The 16,573-nt window shown below is 41.7% G+C and overlaps 1 protein-coding gene across 2 annotated transcripts in view; it reads right to left on the bottom strand.

Annotated features, from left to right (window-relative positions):
• The window catches only part of Mdfic2 (MyoD family inhibitor domain containing 2), a 109,814-nt gene that overhangs the window by 24,848 nt on the left and 68,393 nt on the right, over positions 1-16,573 (bottom strand). Inside the window, exon 2 of one of the 2 annotated variants that reach the window (XM_050149391.1) lies at positions 13,034-13,070. The exons of the other annotated variant lie outside the window; for it this stretch is intronic. Within the exon in view, the coding sequence (XP_050005348.1) occupies positions 13,034-13,070 (37 nt within the window). The remainder of the gene's footprint in view (positions 1-13,033; positions 13,071-16,573) is intronic. 2 annotated transcript variants of the gene reach the window in all.

A 16,573-nucleotide genomic window follows, 5' to 3' on the forward strand; every position in this document is an offset into this window, starting at 1 on the left:
ACTGAGCAATTTTCCAGCCCCCAAGTTTTCAAATTATCTTAATAGTCACTTCAATGCAAAATGTTTTCAATAAAACCTAAGAAAATATTCTTTTCCTGAATATTCTGTTACAAAATGGCATACACCTGAAATACTTTTAGAAGAGTAATACTTAGAAATATTTGCTATGCACATGCTCAGAAACGCTTCCAGGCAGTGTTCTTTCAAAGGGTGCTATCTTCATGGTAGAGATGAGAGAGTGAGACAGCCAAACTGAGGGGCCATTGCACAAAGCCTGAATGGCTCTCTCTATAGAAGGTTTCTTGTTTCTTTTATTAGACAAAACACACACCAGATGAACACAGCATATCTCTAATTCTTCACTGAGTATGAAAAAAAAAGTTTTCAAAAAGAATTAAAAAAGAGAAAACTAAAGCATTTGAGAAAAGACTCTGCAAGTGTGACTTTGATGAAAAGACCTCTCTAGGGTCATGGAAAATGTCAAAGCTACTGAGCAAGAAAGCAGCCAGCAAAGTAATCCCATAGGATTACAATGTGCTCAATCCCCAAGCTGCTTTCATAACCACTGTCCAGCTATTTGCAGCCCATCCCAAAAGCACAGCAATACAGACCAGCTTGCATCATCTGATAGGCCAATTTCCATTATATTCTCTCTGACTACAGTGACTTCTTTCTTTGTCAGCTCACTAAAGTCCTCATGGTCTCTAAAGGACTTGGTTGAGCCAGGTATGGAGTGCACACCTACAACTCCAGTACTCTGGAGGTAGAGGCTGTCGACTCAAGTTCAAGGCCAGCCTTGGATACAAAGTAAGGATAAGGTCAAATAAAGCTACAGAGTGATTCCCTATCTCAAACAAATGAACAGAAACCAACAGGATTCAGTGGGCATGGGATATTGTTTATTTAGCAAATATTTGTCTATTGCTACTGTGATTAAAAATTCCATCACGATTGGGTATGTGGGGGTGAATTCAATCTATTTCTGCCTCACACAGTGATTTCAAACTCTCAGTGGCCTTTGTTGAGTAAAATAAAGGTAGGTAATTCCAAGGTTGGAGAGATGACCCAGTGACTGAAAGGGTATACTGCTCTTGCAGAGGACCCCAGTTCAATTCCCAGCACTTGCGTCCACATCAAGAGGGTCATACCAGCTGTAACTTCAGTTCCGGGAATGATCTGGCACCCTCTTCTGGCCTCTATGGGCACTGCACTCACATGATCACACATTCATACATAAACTCATAATTAAACAAAATAAACTCTTTTTTAAAAGAAGGTAATTCTCTTCTGTTTTTACCTGGCATTTGATTCCCCCAACAAGGGAAGGAAGCCATGGTGTGATATGTTTTCTAGTGTGTGTGTGTGTGTGTGTGTGTGTGTGTGTGTTACATGTACACAATCACGTAGATGTGTACTCATGCCTGTTTGGGTTTATATGCATGTGTGTACCAAGGACAGAGGAGGCTTGATGATGTTGATATCTTTCTTTTTTTGTTCTTAATCTTTACTTTTTGAGAAAGGGTCTCTCACTGAACTTGGAGCTCATTCCTTTTATGAGGCAGCCTGCCTCATAAGCTCCCAGGGATTTGCCTGTCTCTGCCATGTCACTGGGGTTAGACTGGCATGACCATTCTTGGCTTTTTACCTGGATGCTGGAGACACAAACTCAGGTCCTCGTGCTTGCACAGCAGAGACTAGCTATGGCGCCATCTCCCTGCCCTGTGCACTCTTGTATCTGAGCTTGGTAGAGTCCAACAACAAGGTTGCATGCCAGTGGCTACCCATCAGCTCTCCTGCAGAAAGTAACAAGACCTGAAGCTTTGCGTCCCAGCTCTCAGGCTTCTAGCTCCATCTCCTATATTATATTGTCCCCAAACAGGCACAGTAATAGCCGGCACTGCTAATAAAACACTTTCAGATGTAAAGTGTTTAGCCATGAAATTCTTTGGAAATTGAACAGAATTGTAGTGTTTTAGATGTGCAGTGAGCTCTAAATGGTGGGTTCTTTCTTCTCCCCCACACCCACCTAACTTTCCATTCATTCAACCCTTTAGAATCTGTTATAATAATAAAAAATAATGATAGCTAGCTCACACTTCACACCATGAGGGGCTTTGGCTAAGCACGTTAAGTGAATTCTCATTGAATCTTCACAATAACATAATGAGGACGTTATTATGGACTCCATTTCCCTCATGAGGGAAATGCATCATGGGGAGTAGGCTACCAAGCTTTATTCGTTGCAGACTCCTAAACTAGTGCAGATTTGAGTAACAATTTGAATTTTGGTATTTCAAGACCACTCATCCCCTTACCTGCTACAGGCAATTCAAAGATGGATGACTGTGACTTTAAGGGCACTTTGGGCTTTTTGAAAGTGACAGACACATCCCCAGATCCTACTGCTCACAGGCCTGCCTGTCATGCCACCTCTAACCTGATTTTTGTCCATCAATATCATTCTGCTTCCTGACTAATATCTGATCTGAATTCCCCACTGAGGCCAGTTCAGATGGGAGGGCAGAGAGGACAGTGAAACAGATCTTCTAGAATGAGAGTTAAGTAGGTTTGGCTTTGCCCCAGTCCTTGGGACTATGATGCATGCAGTTATGTCTAGCTATCTTTATTAAGGCTATTTTCTAACGTTCCGTGCAGGGCACTTCAAAATTAAATGACAGCTGTTGGGTTTCATCCCATCAGCTGGGGAGATGACTCACCTGATTTTCTCCTAAGACTCTCAGTCAGGCTGGCATAGAAAGCAACAAAGGAACCGGGCTGAACTATTCAGAACCTGGTGGTGGGCACTTGGGCTCTGGCCTGCTTTGGCAATAACAACAGCCATGTACCAGCATCCTTACTCTGCCCTCTTTGCGTTAAACGTCTCCTGGTGCCCTTTGCATTTTGCTTGTTCTGTCTCCCTCACTCCAAGACGTTTTGGATGCTGAATCCTCTGTAAATCTAATGTAGAAGTAGAGGTTTGATAACCCTGTGAGCTGCCCTCTGGCAACTGGAGATGCTCTGGAACCCTAGGTATTTGGCTTCTGAAATTAATTAGCTTTTTCCGTAGAGGTTGAGTTAGTGGACTTGACGTCACCACTGAGCTTGTCACTAGTTTAAGTTTTCTGAAATGAGTTAAATGGAAATGATGCATTTTATTTTTATTGATTTTTATTGAGCTCCACATTTTTCTCTGCTCCCCTCCCTGCCTCTCCCTTCCCCTTCAACCCTTGGAAATGATTCATTTTAAGTCAGTTTAAGTAACCAATACATTTGCTGGTGCCTATGTGCTGCTAGTTTAGGAATCGGGATGGTAGCCCTTCTGTCCAGCCATTGGCTTTGCTGTTGTCAAGGCCACTCTGGGAGGCACACCATCCCAGGTGACTGACAGGTAGCATGGTTGGCATGTAGCCCCATTTAGAATCACATTGGCATGAGCTACCCTGGTCCTTATTCTTCAATGCCTAGAGCAGGGTCCCTCAAACTGTAGATCCACTGAAATGACCAAATATGCTTGTGGAAACTTATCTCTGCATCTAGATTACTGTGTTATGCCTTAGACGAGTTTCTGAATCCACAAAGATGGAGTTGGGGCAGCCTTCAGGGATGCAGCACATCGACAGTCAAGACCACCTGGCAAGGCTTCCAGCCCAGCCTTGGCCACGCGCTCTAGCTGATGCTCATTGTCCATTCCTTCTGGTGTTACTGTTTGCAGCAGGAGATCAATAAATGGAGGCAGCCCTACGACTAAGTTTTTCTTCTCCACGCTCCTGTCTGAAGCTACAAGGAAACTGAAGCTCGGGTAAAACAGCCTGCTCAAGGATCCACAGTCAAGATTAAAACCTCAGAATCCTCTTTTATTCTGCCTATTTCTGCACGGAGCCCAGGACACAAACTGAGAGTTTGCCTTTGACTTGGGGATGGTTCCATCCTCCCCGAATGCTTTCTAGATTTCAGCAGCAAAGGGTAGTGCCTCAATTCTGAAAATATAGTCTCCTCTTCCTTCTAGAAGATGAGGAACTGTTGACAAGGTACTTTGTTTGGAGTAGTTGCAATGAACTTACAGGCCATTTTCAGGTACCCTGCCTCAGGCTTAGCTCCCAAACAGGAGCCTGAGAAACGTGAGTTTTAATTCCCAGAATTCAGGGAAAACTGGATGTGCTCGCCTGCATCTGTAATCCTTGTACACATACAGAAAGACCTGAGGGAGAGGAAGGTGCATCCCAGAAGCCTGTGAGTCTGGATCTCCTTTTCTTGCGTATGCTACAGAAAACAGAGACTCTGCCTAACCCAAAATGTGTAGGGAAAACTGAAACACACGTGGTTCTGCCTTCTACTCAGGTACCAAATCCTGTGTACACCTGTATTAACAGGAACACACACATGTCATACACCTACACTCGTCATACACAACACACAGGGTTTTGTAAAAGGTGCCAGTATAGGGAGAGAGAGAGAAGAAAGAACCATGTAACCCCTATATTATTTTGTCGGGGCACTTTAAGACTGTGTTATCTGAAGACAAGAAAGCTCCCTACCGAAGATGCATTTAACACAACACTATAATTTCCACGTTACTCACTAAGTGTCTCACTCTGCAGCTGCTCTTTTGCCACCCCGAGTGCCGGAGGCAGTAATGGGGTCAGTTAGAACACTTCCTCAACATGCAGACATTCACCCTCTGAGACCAGTGGCGCTAAACATCAGCCAGATCCACTCTTTGTGCTCTGTCCATGTCTTCTTTTACCTAGGAAGACGCTGCTTCCAGTTTTATTCCCTGTTAAAATCAGGCTCTTGACAATGTGGCTATAATTATTGCCCCTCACCCCCACATTTAACCATCCGAAAGAAGAAAGGAGATGGCTGAAATACATGAAATGAAAACATGGCATTATATCTTCTTTTACTTTTACAAAGGGTGGGGAAACAGATCCATGTTTTGACTAAATATCAGGTTTCCACGGGGATTTTCAGTAGGTGACAGACAACACTGATGGGTTCACTGAAGACAATGGAGGGTAAAGCTGTTTGGAAACTAGACTCTGATTTTTCTCGGGTGCTGAGAAAGTTACAGAATAAATACAAGATAGACTTTTTTAATGTAAGAAACGGATTTTCAAAGCAGGTGTCTTTTTTTTTTAAATATACACCCTTTTGCACAATGATGAGCTAGCCTACAAAAGAGAATGCTGTTTTTTGGTTTAATAAGAGAAAGTAATTTATAATACTGATATGTTAATATGTTTTTCAATAAACTTTTCCCCAGATTCTCTTGAATTCTTGTCTGCGTGCAAGAATTATAATTATCTGTCTTCCTCCCACCTTGAAAGCAGTATAAGGTGCTCATTTTCCAAGTACTGCAGCTCGAGGTGTCACTAGAAAAGGGATGTCATGACTCAGTTAACAATGCATTGTTATTCACACCCATCTTCCACACAGTGTTCTTTATCTCCCAAACACTGTAAATCAGATCTCTACCTCCCAGCCTTTTGTTCCCTTGCAAATTTTTATTATTCAAGTCAGTATGTACTTTCTGTCTGTAGCAAAATCCTCTTCTCTATGAAAGTAAAGACACCAGGGCTGAGAAGATGGGGCTCTGGGTAAAGGACTTGCTGTGCAAATATGAGGACCTCCGTTCAGGTCCAAGAACCTGAATAAGGGTTCTGCACAAGTGTCTATCTGGAACCCCAAAGCCTGGAGTTTGGGGGATGCGCAGAGATGTACAGGTCCCAGTGGGTGTCACCCTGGTGGGCCAATCTAGCAAACACAGGAAGTTCTAGGTCAGAGAGAGACCCTGAGTTGGACAATAAGGTGGAAGAGATGGGGTAGCTTAGATTACCACCCTAGTATAGTTCCCTGGCACCCATAGAAAGCTGGTACTCTCTGTGAGCATCTGTAACTCCATGGGACAGAGACAGGCAGATCCCAGGAGCCTGCTGGCTGATTACCCTAGTCAAAGTGGCCTTGTTCAGCAAAGAGATCCTGAGTCAGAACACTAAAAATAAATCTTGAAGTTGAACTCAGGTCTCTGTAGGCACATGCTCTTGCATACATGCACACACAGATAGATATACAGATGTGTACTACACACAAGAATACCTTAGTAGACAGTGATTAGAGGAAGATAACCATATTGACTTCTGTGCCCTACATATGTACACATAAGCAGGTGCAATTGTACATATGTGTGCACATAAACATGGAGCACATAAATACATAAAGGTGACAGAAACATAACTAAGCTTGTCTTTTTGAAATTTTAAATTAGTGTATGTGTATGGGAGTGTGTGTGTGCACATGTGTGTGTGTGTGTGTGTGTGCACAAACCCATGCTCTGTGTTCACGTGGAGGTCAGAGGACAACCACGTGGAGTAACTTCTCTTTTTTCTTATTTTGGGTTCTGGGGATTTAACTTATCACTGGGCTTGATCAGCAAGTGCCTTTCCCCTGATGCGCCACCATCTCTCACCGGAACCTCATTCTAAAGTTCCTATATAACAATTGAAAAAGAAAAACATTTTCCCTCTGCATAGAAAGAGGCTTAATGTATCTTGAACCAAGAAGGTGAAGTAATGGAGTGAAAATATATTTTAGAGCTAGGGACACAAGCACTTTAGATTTATTTTCCTTACAAGTCTATTCTTCAGTTTAAAATAGATGCTGGTATTGTTGAAATAAATTTTAATGAGCCCCATTTAGACAAATGTTGCTGGTGGAAAAAGTGCTGGCCTCCTGGAACTTGAAAATCCTGCTATCAAAGCTTTTCTTCCTCACCACCTAGCCATGTGTCTGTGGATGTGATGTTTATAAGAGTAAAAAGAATATGGAGGGAGGGAAACCCGCCACTCCAATCTTCCGTTTTTCTCATTATTGGAAAATATGATAGACATGCTTCAGGACTGATGAAGGGCCACTTCTTTTTTTATTTTTATTTTTTTTTAAGACAGGGTTTCTCTGTAGCTTTGGAGCCTGTCCTGGAACTAGCTGTTGTAAACCAGGCTGGCCTCGAACTCACAGAGATCTGCCTGTGTCTGACTCCCAAGTGCTGGGATTAAAGGCGCACACTGCCACCGCCCTGTGAAGTTTCACTTTTTAATAAAAAGAACCATGTGGGCTGGGGGTAAAACTGGTAGGGTTTGAGTCTGATGGCCTAAATTTAACAACTGGGACTCACATCAAGAGCTGAGGGTGGTGACAGTGTGCATTCAGAATTCACAATTCCTACTAAGGAAAGGGAATTGACTGGTACTTGCTGACCAGCTAGACTGGGATGTGCCGTGAGTCAAGGAGAGAAGAAATTCCTAAATAGTCATCCTGTAACCTCACACATGCACATTGGTACTCACTTGTGTAGCCCCACCCCCAACTTACACAAAAGTGCTCTTCCCCCCTCTCTTTCTCTCTCTCCCTCTCTTTCTCTCTCTCTCCCTCCCCTCTCTCTAAAAATAGCAGTTGTTCCCATCTATTAGTTGCAGTGCCCCACCTAACAGACACACTTCAAGAAAGACAGCTGTCAATTGTTCCCCTACTACTTCAGGAATTATTTACAGACTTAACTATAGCCAAGTTCTTTGCTCCCTAGTTAGAAGCCCAAACAGAGGTTTTAAGCAGTAATAAAGTAGGGTCTTAGGAACTCTTCTCTGGGGCGTGGGTTAGAAAACAAAGCAAAGTGGACATTATCATTTTTCTTAACTGCCCTTATTTCCATATTGACCTGTAGGCCAATCACAGGCTTTTCTGGATACTATTTTTACTCCTCCCAGACTGCTGTTATACCAGGCTATCTCCTTCTTTTGTCGTTTTATTTCTTGCCTCTTTTTACCAAAAGAACTGAGTATCTTTTGGGATAAAAAGTGGTGCCTTGAATGTAGCAATGCAGAGTCATTGATGACTTTTGCTGGAATGATTGCAGTAGAGTACAAGGCTGGGAGGACCAAGTGGGATGAGTAGGAAGATGAGCAGATATGAGGGAGTGGTAATGTTGACGCTCAGCACTCTTCCAGAGCACAGTGTTTGCTAAACATCAGTGTTCTACTGCTTTCTATAATGTGTGCAGAACTCTGGGGGCTGAAGGTGATTTCTGTCCTCAATTTACAGTGGCACAGACAGAAAGGAAATCTACGTTGCCAAGGAACATCTATTAACAACAATGGTGAAAGGGTAAAGTGATTAATACTCTAAATAATGGAAACACTAATAATTTCATAGTTGAGGAGGTCACTGTTATGCTTAAACTATCTTGTGCTCCAGTGTACTGATATTTCTATTTAGAACTGAGAAGGGGGTTGGCTGTGGTCCTTATTACTCTTAATCAAGATTCTTTAATATCAACAAAGACAAACTGTGCAATAGGGCCCCAAACTGGGGAAAACACGATGGCCTAAAGCTGGAGAACACATGGCAGTCCAAAGCTGAAGAAAATATTATACAATTTTGTATTTCATTGTAAGTGGATAATCCTGAGAAAGAAAATCAGAGAATAATTTGAAATGCAGCCTATCCTGGCCTCTTCTTCATATGTATTCTTTTTTTCACATTCATTGAATTGCATGTCCCTTGACTAATTCTGAGCTGCAAAAAGATTATTCTTTGTCCATGTAGTTTTAGATATATTTTCCTTATTTTTATTTAGTTTTTGAGATTTACTTATTTTCATTTTATATATCTATATCTTTTACCTACTTGCGTATCTGTGTACCACATGTGTGCAGTGCCCCTGGAAGCCAGAAGAGGGTCTCAAATTCCTTTGGAACTGGAGTCACAGAACGTTGTGAGCCACCGTGTTGGTGCTGGGACTTGAACTTCCATCTTTTGCAAGAGCAGCAAGTGTTCTTAACTGCTCAGCCCTCCCTCTAGCCTAGTTAAGTTTTTAAATATAGTACAAAAGTTATGGGAAGGACCCCTGGCACAACTGTTGGAAGGTCTCTAATCTTTTTTGCCTTCTGAATAATATAAGTGAAAAAATGCTTCCAATCTCTTGTTCCTGAAACACAGTGAAAGGTTTATGGCCCCTTAACCTTGTTTTTCTAAGTATGATGTCCAGTGTTAAACAGGCACAATAAAAAAAAAAAGAAAAGAAGGAGCTACTACAAAGGAAAACAAATTTCTTTCATGGTATTTTTAATCGCTAATCTAAAAGTTTCATTAATGTTCAAGTGATGTGGGATTTCCCTCTGTATGCTATGATTACCACTGATTAATGAAGAACTGATTTGTGCCTATAGCAGAACTATAGGGGAACAGTACTAGATGGGGAAAACTAAACTGAATGCTGGGAGAAAGGACGCAGAGTCAAAGAGAAGCCATGGAGCTGCCGCCAAAGACAGACATACTGAAACTTTGCTGGTAGGCCACGACCTCGTGGTGATGCACAGATTAATGGAAATGGGTTAAATTAAGATGTACGAGTTAGCAATAAGAAGTCAGATCTAATGGGACAAGCAATATCTTAATTAATATAGTTTCTGTGTGATTATTTCAGGGCTAAGCTGGACTAGCGGCCTCCCTCCAACATTCAGGCTTTCTAAACATTCTAAAACGTGCAATTTGGACTTTATCTCAAAATTCCTTAATATCTTTGGTTCATGGTATTAAATGTTGACAATAGTATTAGCAGAAACTGTTCCATGTAAGGAGAAACATAAATATAACACAATGTAGTTTTTAAATAGTATCTAATCAGCAGCAGAATCTAGTGAAGAGAGACTGTAAGTTCTGGGTAAGAAATGCCAGAACCGAGGTTGTGGGGTCCCCTGTAGAACACCCAGATAAGCTAAAGTAGGAAGAAGACTCTTTAAAATGCATTAGCGTTTTATGACTTTTATTTTATTGTAATTATTGGCATTATTGAATGCCTGTGTGTGTGTGGGGGGGGATCCTTCCAAAAAGGTGAATGAGTTAAGAATCTCGTGGTCAAACAGTGTCAAGAACAATGATGTGCAAAAAGTGCCTAGTGAGTAAATGGATATATCCAATGTCTCAAGTCTATGGAGAGGAAGTGTTGCGGGAGGTCTTTCCGCCCCTCCAACCAATAGCTGCTGTGATACCAGCCCATTGGGGCGTGGTCTCTCTCCCTTTAAAAAAGCGGCTATTTCCTCTGCTCGCTCTCTTCTCTTCCTGCTCCGCTGGAGACTAGACTCCCTTCCTGGTTGTGCAGATGGCTGTTGTCTGGGATTGTGATCTGTAAGTTTTTTTCCCCTTTAAATAAATAACACCCTATTAATCATAACTCCAAACTGGTGTTGCCTTGTTCGTGACTTACGCCTTCATCGGAAGTGCTCATAATAACTCTGTTTTGCTAGTAGAGATTGGGTTCAGTGGCAGAGATTGGGTGTGTATGTACCTAGCTGACCATTTCCCCATCTAGCCACATACCTAAAGAACAGATCCCAGATTTCTCACACTATGCTGAGTCATGTAAGTTGCTCTGGCCCAAAGGATATGGAAGACAGAATCTGTATCGTTCCATGCTGGGTCTTACACAATGCCGATTCCTTACATTTTCTTCTGTATTTGATGGACACCTAAAGGCAGAGAGTACAGAAGAAAACTAAGGAGTACTCTAGATATGCCATGGCCACAGTAAACAAAAGCCTGAGTCTCTAAGTTACCGGGAATTGAGAGTCACCCAGGGCTTCCAATTGCATTTGCTTTTTAAAAAAGTAGATTAGAAAAAATCAGGAGTCATTATTATCACAGCCACTGTCAATCACTCAGGCTGATTACATGTTTATTTGGACTACATTTAATTATGCATTAATCAAGCATGTATATTGGATATTCATTATAGAACTGTAAAGAAATATTTAATGCTTATTTGGTGTATTTTATACTAGAGGAAATGATCCGTTGTAAATTCTGTCACTGTCATCTACTTTTTAACGGTTAAGAAGTAGGACCTCTTGGATTTGGTTACATTTACTAATGGTAGAACTGCAAATGATGAGGCTGGGGTTAGAATCTGTGTTGTCAGACACAAAAGCTGCTCACGAGGCTGTACTTTGTCTTACATTCATAGATGCTATGGACACTTGGATGAAGACTGTTTCACTCCTTTTAAGAAACTAAACATAGTTCAAAGAAAGCCAATGTGAGTCTTTTCATTCTATAGGCTAATGTATGAGATCCTTGTCATTCTTAGCATAGCAATAAAAATACTTTTCACAAATATCTGTTGTGTGTAAACTGATGCCAAACCCATCTTGTTGAGCAGAAGTACTACACTGTGCTTCCCATTAGATAAACAGTAGAAGAATCGGGGGTATCACATGCTTACGACAGCCTTTGCCAATTGTATGTCTAAAGAACAGAGATGGCTCTTGAGGTGAGTAGACTGAAGTTGTGGATTTTTTCTTTATTATTTAACACCCTGTTTCATTTAACCAAAGCAAAAGAGCGTGGGTTCTGTTCAGAGCAAACCATGATTTCCAAGTCAAGGATTCAAGTGCTTCATTTGCAAACTTGTGATTTGTCTATGTGCTACTTTACCCCTTCTATTATCCCTCTGACAGTTTGGGGGTCCATGCTCCACTGCAACACCAAGGCCAAATGTGAATGAAAAATGTCACATGCCCTCCTCTCCTCTGCTCCTGCACCTTCCTCTTCCCAGCTCTTTACTAAAAATGTAAAGTTGAATTTGAGTCCAAAGGTCCAAACCCACTCACCTTCTACCTTGTTGACTCTCCTCTTGTGAGCCTCGCAACCCTGAACACAGAATCTTTACAGTATGGGGTCTCACCATGACTCCACATTTGCAGGCATTATTTTCCAGTTTAAACAGACCTATTACTGCCAACATCAAATGTCTTTAAGCATACCAATGCATTTTAGTATGTGTGTCAGGCAGGAGACCAACTGGCAAGGGGAAAGAGGTTTTATTGAATAAAACAGCACCAGTAAACCACGAGCAAAGTAAGGAAAGGTATTAATACAGCACGTACATGGTCCCCTAAGACGTTGGCTGCTGGTTCTGATACTTACACACTCAGAGGACCTAGATAGTCAGGCAGTTAAGACCCCCAAAGCTCTTTCTGGACTGTTGGTGCCAACTGAGATTCTCCCTCCCACCTTCTCTCTTTATCTCTGAGTATAGCCCCATTCCTAAATCTCCAGAAGCCGGTCAGGGTCTAGATTGCTAGGGAGCCCCTACCTACTGCACCCCAGATATAGTCCATCACAGGTGTATTGCTATAATCTTCAAAATGCAAGAGAAGGGGCAAATTCTGAAGTATATGAATGACTTGTAAGTTGTCTTGAAAGATTCTGTCTTCATAGACTGGAGAGCTCTCATACCCAGCTTGGATACTCCTGACCTAATATTGTACAGGGACCTTGCCAGGTTAGTTGCTAAAACTGTTCACTTTGCTAACAAAACAAAGTGAACAGTAATATGAGAGGAAGGGAGAGAATTAGTGCAATGAAATAACTTGTGTCAAAAGTCTCAAAAGTAGGTTCTTATGCAATTCTAGGAATGAGCAGGAATGTGCCCATATACCCATGTGCATGTGTATTTATGAGCGCATGTGTGATTTTCCCTTTCACAGGATTGATGCTGTGTCTACTGCAGCCATGTTTTCTTGATGGCTCTTTAGTGTTGTAACTCCCCAGAGCAGCTCCTGCCTCACTACTAATGTATTTGTTTGACAGGCAAGGGTCACTCTATTATTGTGCCATAATGAATTGGGAGATGTGATTTCCAAGTTCTGAGGCTATCGCTGTGACACTGGCAGGGTGACGTTTTCACCCCGAGGTGCCCCAATTGTATACTCGGCATAGTTGGAAGAATAAATATTGATCTGCTCTGGGCGGATGTGCACAGTGTGAAATGTTGATGCTTTGAAAGGGCGTTGGATGTACAGCATAGCTATTATTATGGCTGTTATTACAAGGTATAAAATCGCAGCCAGTGTCTCATCTGTCCCCCTGTTGTCATGATTACCCCCACATGTTGCTTGTCGCTGAATTCACACCACTACTCATGAGGCTGGGAACCTTACTGAGGAGCTAAGCCAAAAGCATCGATCTTGAGACTTCCCACAAGGGAGGAGAGGAAAATAATATCGAGGTATCAAGACCTGTTGTCTTGAGGCTGGGGATTTGCTCGGTGGTTGGAGCTCTTGCCTACCATGAGTGAAAGTCTGGGCACTATGTAAATGGAGAACACTTGTGATTATGGTACTTGGGAGGTCAAAACAGGGGGGGGGATTAAGAGTTCAAGGTCATGCTTGATTACATAGTGATTTGGGGGCCTCTCCTGATATATGAGACACTGTCATAAAAAACTCTTGGAGATTGCCAGTCTATCTCATGACCAGTCCTGTTATTGAATTGGAAATTTCATACATCCTGGTGTTTTTTTTTTTTTTTTTTTGGTGTAAATTGTTTTAGAGGCTGGAGAGATGGCTTAGTGGTTTCAAGCACTGAGTAAGGTCCCAGATACTCTGGGTTCATCCGGTAGTTCGAAACCATCCATCACTCCAGTTTCAGGAGATCTGAGGTCCTCTTCTGGCCTCTGTCAAGTATGTATAAAGTCCACTTACATACATGTAGGAGAAACACTTACACACATAAAAATCGCACATGATAAGTACTGAAAGTGAGTGTGTGTGTGTGTATGTGTGTGTAACATACAAATCGAGCAGAATATATTAAGGATATACAGACATGTATGCATGGAACAACAATTAGTGAAATAAAAGAGGCCATGGAAGAGAGTGGGAAGGGTTAAATGGGAGGGTTTGAAGGAAGGAAGGAAAAGGGAGAACTATTGTAATTCTATTATAATCTCAAAAATCAGAAAATGTTAAAATTTATTCAAAAAAACCCTTGCCATGCAAGTATGCAGCTTTGAGTCTGAATTCTTAGAATCCACATAAATAAATTAAGTCCTAGCCTCCTCCTGTGCAATAGGTGACAGAGTCAGGATTCTAGAAGATGTGGGCCAGCTAACCTGGTATACAAAGCAAGGAAATGATAGGAGACTCTCCCTAGAGCAAAGTAGAAAGTGAGGAGGAGAACCAGACGTCCACCATGAGTACTGGCCTCCACACCCATCCTTTAGCAAACATGCTGTCATATGTGTAAGAGCACAAACGCACCCTGCACACACCGATTAATAGATTCCATTTGAGGTCATCCAATGTTGACCATGCATGTTTAAGTTTTTTATTAATTAACTTTTTTTCATTTATTTTGCATCCCAGTTACAGTTTCCCCTCCCTCCTCTTCTCCCTCTCCTTCCCCATGATCCCCTATACTGCTTCAGAATCCACTCCTCAGGCACCTCCATTCAGAAAGGGGCAGACCTCCTATGGGCATCAACAAAACATGGCACATCAAGTTGAAGCAGGACCAAGTTCCTCCCCCTATCCAGTTTGGGACAAGGAATCCAGCATAGGGAACAGGTTCCTAGATGCCAACTCAAGCTCCAAAGACAGATTCTGATCCCACTGCTAGGAGCCCCACAAACAGACCAAGCCACACAACTGTTACACATATGTAGAAAGCCTAGCTCAGTTCCATACAGGTTCCCTAGCTGTTGATCCAGTGTCTGGGAGCTCCCATTAGCCCAGGTCAGCTATCTTTATGGGTTCTCCATCATGTACCTTAGCCTCCCTGGCTCATACAGTCCTTCCTCCCTCTCTTTAACAGGATTCCCAGAGCTCAGGCCAGTGTTTGGCTGTGGATCTTTGTGTCTGCTTCCATCAGTTACTGGATGAAGGAAGGCTCTATGATGACAATTAGGGTAGTCACCAATCTGATTGCAAGAGATGGGCAGTTCAGGGACTCTCTCCACTATTGCTAGGAGTTTTAGTTGGGAACTTCCTTGTAGATTTCTGGGAGTTTTCCTGGTACCGGGTTTCTCCCTAACCCCCAAGTGAACCTTCTTGTCAAGACATCTCTTTCATTATTCTCCCCCTTCATATGCCCCCAACCCACACAACCTTATCCTTCATGTTCCCATCTCCACCCCTGCCCATCCCCAGTTAATTCAGAATATTTCTTCTATTTCCCCTTCCCAGGCATATCCATGTGTTCCTCTTTCAGTACACCTTGTTACCTAGCCTCACTGGAGCTGTGGATTGTAGCCTGGTTATCCTTAACTTTACACCTAATGTTCACTTATGAATGAGTACAAAAAGAGGTTGGTATCTTAATGCATGAATCAATCCCATACCAGTTGGAATTCAAAGGGGTATTTATTTAGGGGAAACTTACAGAACACTGAACAGCCAGGAAAGGAGTTTAGTCACTGGAGCAAGAGCCAGAACCAAGAGTCGGACCCAAGAGAGCAAGCCAAGGCTTGCTGCTCTTTTTAAAAGAGAAATAGACCACGCCCCAGTGGGCTTTATTTTAGCAACTATTAGCTGAAGGAGTGGAAGGCACTCCTACAGCACCTACCCCTTTTGTTTAAGTAAGAGAGTTCTAAACCTACTATAAAATTATATACAATAAGAACAAATATCCTATTTTAACTAGCCTAAGTCTTGCATAATAAATAACTTGGCCAAGTCATGAGAAGAAAGTAGCTACAATTATCTAGTCTTTAACCCCATCAAAGATCCGAGAAGGGAAATAATGTTACCTGAGTAATTAGGAAGTACAATCAAACAACTTCCAAAACATGCAACAAATCACAGAGACAACTGGCTACCTGGGCAATCACCCAAAGTCACATTTGCAGCATTGAAGCAACCAACTTTGGCTAAGGCCTAGAATTACTGACAGATTATTTTTAACAGGCAAGAAATTTTTAAAACCATCTTACCCTGTCTTGGCAAGATTTGACAGTTCTGTTTATCTATATCCAGATACTATGTATTTGGTTAGTAGTTGAGGTATGGGCAGTTCCTTGCCCAGAGGCCAGTTTTGGCAAGAAAAAGACAAGCTCCAAGTGGAGTGTCTTTGGTGCTCAACATTCTCTCGGGAATAGATCGGTGTTGACTGGAGCGATTGTGTCTCACTACCACAGAACTCTGAGTTAGATTAAAGGCAATTTTCTACCGCTCTTTGAATAGGTTGAAGATTATCTATCTATACTGAATATAATCTCTATGTATCTAAAGAAACTGATTAGTCTAATTATAAATGATAAACATAGATTGATTATTGATCTATATAATTCTCAATACCTCTCTAACTTAAAGACTAAGACAATAAACAACTGTGTAATAAATGAAGACAATGACCTCCAAATATAAACAATGTATATCAATACAAAAACAATATATAAGTATCTTAATCAGAGGTAGAAATGTACACTGCAATATGGTAAATATATATATCAATACAATATATATCAATACATAAAAATGTTTTAAACAGAGGTAGAAGCATGCATACAATATTCAATATAATTTAACTTTGTATCCATATACAAAAATTTATGCCAATGTAATTGTCTATAAGCAATAACTCATGAATACCAATCTATTACCCCACGTTGGGTGCCAGATAATGTGGAAAACAATCCCACACCAGTTTGGATTTAAAGGGGTATTTATTTTAGGAGAAAACTTACAGAACACCAAACAGCCAGGAAAGGAGTCTATTCGGAGCAAGAGCTGGAACTAAGAGA

This window comes from Alexandromys fortis, unplaced genomic scaffold, assembly GCF_014885135.2.
Source record: "Alexandromys fortis isolate MF-2015 unplaced genomic scaffold, M_Fortis_MF-2015_v1.1 scaffold_48, whole genome shotgun sequence".
Lineage (NCBI taxonomy): Eukaryota > Metazoa > Chordata > Mammalia > Rodentia > Cricetidae > Alexandromys > Alexandromys fortis.